Genomic DNA, 5,431 nt, shown 5'->3' with positions numbered 1-5,431 from the left:
CACTCTTTACTGTGCTATAACTATTATATACAATCTATGCTATTTATGACTATTTTAAGTTAATAATAGCATGTACTTTGTTTGTGATATCTTGTTATGATAGATTTGTTGTTGTTATGTGTTCATTCTCTCTCTCTCTCTCTCTCTCTCTCTCTCTCTCTCTCTCTCTCTCTCTCAGATCAATTATTATCATTATCATCAATCCCACTGCCTCAGCTTATGTCTTCTTCCATTTCACATAATGAATCGGTGTACTTGGCATCAACAGAGTCATCTCCTCTCTCTTGTTTAACAACAAATCCTCAAGTAATGATGACCTTTTGGCTCTTGATTATGTGCATATGCATGTATTTTAATGATTATTATCATCAAGAGTAGATTATAGTAATATCACTATCACGATAGTTCAGCCATAGGGTTCATATGTGGGAATACTATGATTTATTTAAGGATGTAGTCATTATACATTGTAGTGATTGTAAAATCACATTATACATGTATATATATAATATATATACTATATCCCAACTGAGTTTGACCCAAGAAAAACTGGAATAACTTTTTATAGGAATATGGGATAAGGATGAGGCTTTCACAGGTTCTTAGTCGCTCAATGCCATCACAGGATCTCAGGTCTTGGGTCTCTCAGCCCTTGGGAACCCTGAGAATCGGGTTCTCCCTATAAACCCAATGGCATACCAAAATGACGTTTTATGACAATTTATCTACGTCATAGTTTACATAAGAACATGTGGTCAAGCGCCCAAACTGATAATTCTTCTTTTTAAAAGCTAACAGAGCAAGATCTTTTGATAAAGATTACATGTATAAAGATTAGTTGACTCCAGCAGCTATTGTACTGCTTATCTGAACAAACAAAACCCATTTAAGAGTGAAATACAGGCCAACCACGCAGCTGTAAAATGTCGGCCATGCTTCTATGAATATCATTATAAGACGTCATCAGTGACGTACACCTACATTTTTCAAATTCCAAGCGGCTGGTGTCAAACTCAGTTGGGATATAGTATACTAGTTAATTTAAATTTATTTAATCCAAATTTTCAATGAGAAACACTGTCCTGCTATACTGAAAACATGTTCACATAGTGCTAAAATATTATCTACTCTTAATTGTTATTGTTGTTTTTTATTATTTTATTTATTTAATATTAGGATTCAACTATGAAGCTATTCCAAGTGACTCAGTTTGGTCCTTCATCTCAATATGATGATATCACTCATCTCCCTAAAGATGGCTCCATTGTTACAGCAACCACGACTAAGTCGGGCGGCAACAGCAAGAATGTGACACAATATTTGTCAGTTTTTGACATCCCCAACTCAACCCACTGGAAAATAGAACTGCCCGAATGGTTAGCATGCTTTTGTAAATACACAATTGATTTATTATTTTAGGAGTAATAGTTCTTTATATTCGTTGCCAAGGAGTGTGTCTAATGTCTTCACAGCATCAGTGCCTAATGATAGTGCAGTACTAGCAGTTAATGAGAGAGGGACTGTCTCACTTATTGAGACAAACCACTTCTCGCTACAAAGGTCAGTCAATTAGTGCTGTTTTTTTGTATGGTAAAATAGTTTTAGTTTTAGTTACTGCTAACTAAAACAACACTACCTGAGTCAACTAATAGTATTTATTAGGAACATAAATACTATGTTTTTTCATTACATGTAGGTCATTGGATGAATGGTATTCCATGGTTGGCAATAGTACTGATGATAGACAACTATTCATATCTAGAGACAGTGGCCTTGGTGTGTCCTTACCAAAACATGGAAAAGTATACTCGGTTACTTAATCACCATGTACATGTATACTGCATGCTATGACAGGTTGATCCAAATAATGCCCCTCATGTGGGCGGTAATACATGGGCAGGAGGTACAGGAGGGAGGGATACAGCTGGTTTGGGTGGTAAAGGTGGACCCTATCGACTGGACGCTGGACACAATGTCTACCAGTTGTCAGATGAAGAGAAAATGGCCGTCCCTGAGGAAGTATTGTCATATTAACATGATTAGTAATACATGTATGTATGTACATGTACTCAGGTCAGACAGGCAGCTAGGGAATTGGGACAAAAAGCTTTGAGGGAAAGGTAAGTTGTGGTTATAAAAAATGAATTCTAGTGATGATCTAATAATAAAGCACACTTACAGAAGTGTAGGGAGACTATAAGTGTGACTATAGGCCCTAAGCCTGGGGGGCTTTTCCCAAATAGTTTTCAATCAAAACCAGACATAGGTGTGTTTTATTATTAGATCATCACTAGAATTCATTTTTTATAACCACAACTGTTTATACTTGCTATCTGCTCCACTTTTAGTTACCGTATAGTGTTTTATTTTGGCGATTGGTGGTTTGGAAGCAGAATCGCCAATATTAAAACCGCCATTCATTAATGCACATGCTCAGTAATGCACGTGTACACAAAAATGCATGGCCAAATTAAAAACCACCAATTATAATTTTACAGCAAAATCACCAAAATAAAGTGCCGCCAAAATAAAGGACTATACAGTATTTTAGTGTGGTCACTGGCTTTTGTGAGTTGTCATAATGACTTTGCAGTCATTTAATTAATTGACCACACCCCCAATTGTTATGAATAATTAATGAGCCCTGGTTAATTCAAATTTCTGTAGCCGTCTATAGTGTAGAGAGATAAAGTGAATGTTTTCTTTGTTGTAGATTACAAGAGATAGCAATGAGTGAACATGACCATAATGCATTCACACAGTTGAGGGCTCGGATACACAAACAAGTCGAAATGTTAAAGGCTATACTGGAAAGCACTCAAGTATGTAAATGAAAACTCCAACAGATTAAGAGCCTTTGTTTGCAAATGTGTAAATACCAACCTAAAAATTTAGTGCATTCTGTTTTTTTTGTAGTCAAAGAGTAATGAGAGACAATGGCTGAGACACCAGACAGACGGAGACCTTGATGATAGAAAAGTATGCCATTAAGAATACTGGTATGTACATTATGTACATCGTACAATCATTTCTTGTGAAACACATGTACATACATGTACATGATTATGTACCTCTTAAGTGCATAATCATGTACATGTACATGTTTCACAAGCAATGATTGTACGATGTATATAATGTAGCACCTCTTATCCATCCACACATTATAGCTAGTAGACGGTCTGACTGGTGAGAAAGCAGTCTATAGAAAAAGGGGAGAGAAAGAACCTGAGGTTTTTTTATTAATGACTGTGATATTTGTAACAATTATGTCATAGTTTGGCCATTCGTCCAATGTCCGTAAGTCCATTCGACTGGTAGTTGATGTTAGTGGGAGCATGTATCGATTTAATGGGTATGACGGCCGACTGGATAGGACACTGGAGGCTGTTCTGATGGTCATTGAAGCATTTGAGTCGTACAGCATGAAGTTCAAGGTTAAGCATTTTTGTATTATTATTATTATTATTATTATTATCACAGTTGGATATTGTTGGTCATTCTGGAGATTCTGCTGAGATACCTTTCCTTTCCTCTGAGAGTCCACCTGTGAATGAAAAAGAAAAAATGGACATCTTGAAGGTGATGATGATTCACAAATGATTATTATTTTCATCTTTCTATCTGCATGTATAGTCAATGCATGCTCATTCTCAGTTCTGTTGGTCTGGTGACAATACTCTAAAGGCTACAGCAACTGCCATATCCACCATCAGATCAGACTCTGTACCTTCTCAAGAGTCCTACGTCATTATTTTAAGTGATGCTAACTTTTCTCGCTATCGTATAAGTCCAGTTGAGTATGGGAGGTTGATCCTCTCTGATCCTCATGTGAATGTTTTTGCTGTTTTTATTGGATCCCTTGACGACGAGGCTACAAGGTTACAGGATTCCCTACCTGCTGGACGATCATTTGTTTGTATGAACAATTCTGATCTACCTATCATAATAAGACAAGTCTTATCATCATCCGTCATTTAGTCTCCAGCTTTTAGTTATTATATTATTAGAGATCATTCATAGCGAACTAGAATTTTATTTAATATTGTTTGGACCTAGAAAAACTGGAATAACTTTTTATAGGAATGTGGGATAAGAATGAAACTTTAACCCTGATCACCGGGTTCTCCATATAAACCCAATGGCATGCCAAATTTGCATTACTTGCCAAGAAAAGTCCAGAAAAAAAATGTTTACGCGATTAGAATTAGGTTTGTATATCCAATTGTGTTTGTATATCTATGGTGTGACACTTGCTTAATGAAATCATTTCTCTGGCATAACCACATTAACCAGGCATATGCGGTACAATTACCGGTACTGTACTCGTGAATCAACCTTTCAGATTGATCTATAAGCCAAGGAGACCCATTAAAGATGAAATTTTCTCGGCTGAACGTACTGGGGATTCTTCTCTTATGCCTTTTCATTTTTTGGTTGCCATTACGAAAGGACTGCAGAGACACCAACCCCCCAAGCGAACTTAGCAAAGTAGAGGGACACTGTGACGAGACTAGCAGCGAAAGCCGCATCATAGAAACCCTGAAACACATTAAATCTGTGAGTTTTTGTCATTAAAGTGGTGAGTGGTGACTACCATCATTCATGCATGGTAGCATAGAGTGAAAGGGTGAGCTACTCATGATTGCACTGACTTTCATGACTTTCCGGTCCCACTGAGCAAAATTGCCATTGTAGCTAGTTACCTTCATTTAAAGGTAAGCATCCACTATGTAACTTTGTTCCCAGTACCTTGGATGTGGTTGTGCAACATGTGAAGTTAAGAATCTCTTTACTTCATGCAACATCAAAAGTTTAAGCACAAGTTGCACTGAAGCACCCGGCAATGCTGTGGGCCGCTAGTGGATGCCCACCTTAAAGTCAGTGAGATCACAATGAAATTAAATTGTGCCTATCAGCAAGCCTCTGTGCTCATTTGCAGCAAGTCGTAGGTGGCTTACAAGATCAAAGTAACTACAAAATTAATGTTGCCAGCAACATGTTGCCTATAGTGTATGCCTGGCTTTAGGGGGCAATGCCCAAATTGACTTTATCTTCTTCAAATATCATTTCTTCAGTGACTGCTTCTAACTATAACCAAGATAACTAAGCATGCAAGATAGCTTTATTTTCTGCACAATTTAATAAGCAACAATTCAAGATCTACAATATGATGTTCATTATATGCTTTGCTTGCTCATGTAGCTGTACATCAATAGCATCATACATGTACATAATAGCGTGGCTCAGGGGCTGAGCCCCTTAATGTTTTACATTCTTCTAGTTTAAAGGCCTTTTCACACTGGCGCAGTTCACATCAATCCACCTCTGGAGGTGTGAACACAATTAATGCGCATCAATGCACATTACTTGTGCCAGTGTGAAAAGGCCTTTAAATTATTGCTGTGGCTACTACTCCAGCAACCGAACACAG

General features: G+C 37.3%; 1 protein-coding gene across 2 annotated transcripts in view; it reads left to right on the top strand.

Moving 5' to 3' along the window:
* Nucleotides 1-4,030, top strand: part of LOC100636264 (von Willebrand factor A domain-containing protein 8-like) — a 12,285-nt gene extending 8,255 nt beyond the window's left edge. The window contains exons 32-43 of one of the 2 annotated variants that reach the window (XM_019994161.1): nt 179-306; nt 1,177-1,376; nt 1,420-1,560; nt 1,697-1,802; nt 1,855-2,019; nt 2,074-2,120; nt 2,714-2,822; nt 2,917-2,979; nt 3,168-3,230; nt 3,276-3,434; nt 3,481-3,579; nt 3,634-4,030. In XM_019994161.1, coding sequence (XP_019849720.1) covers nt 179-306; nt 1,177-1,376; nt 1,420-1,560; nt 1,697-1,802; nt 1,855-2,019; nt 2,074-2,120; nt 2,714-2,822; nt 2,917-2,979; nt 3,168-3,230; nt 3,276-3,434; nt 3,481-3,579; nt 3,634-3,978 — 1,625 coding nt within the window. In that variant the 3' untranslated portion in view covers nt 3,979-4,030. Of the gene's footprint in view, nt 1-178; nt 307-1,176; nt 1,377-1,419; nt 1,561-1,696; nt 1,803-1,854; nt 2,020-2,073; nt 2,121-2,713; nt 2,823-2,916; nt 3,000-3,167; nt 3,231-3,275; nt 3,435-3,480; nt 3,580-3,633 lie in introns of those variants that run through there. The other variant, XR_002184319.1, reaches the window with a different exon arrangement.
* The last annotated feature ends 1,401 nt before the right edge of the window (nt 4,031-5,431 follow it).

Source organism: Amphimedon queenslandica, unplaced genomic scaffold (genome assembly GCF_000090795.2).
Source record: "Amphimedon queenslandica unplaced genomic scaffold, v1.1 AMPQUscaffold_13521, whole genome shotgun sequence".
Taxonomy (NCBI): domain Eukaryota; kingdom Metazoa; phylum Porifera; class Demospongiae; order Haplosclerida; family Niphatidae; genus Amphimedon; species Amphimedon queenslandica.
The sequence above is the reverse complement of the archived record's forward strand: the minus strand, read 5'-3'. Positions and strand labels throughout refer to the sequence as shown.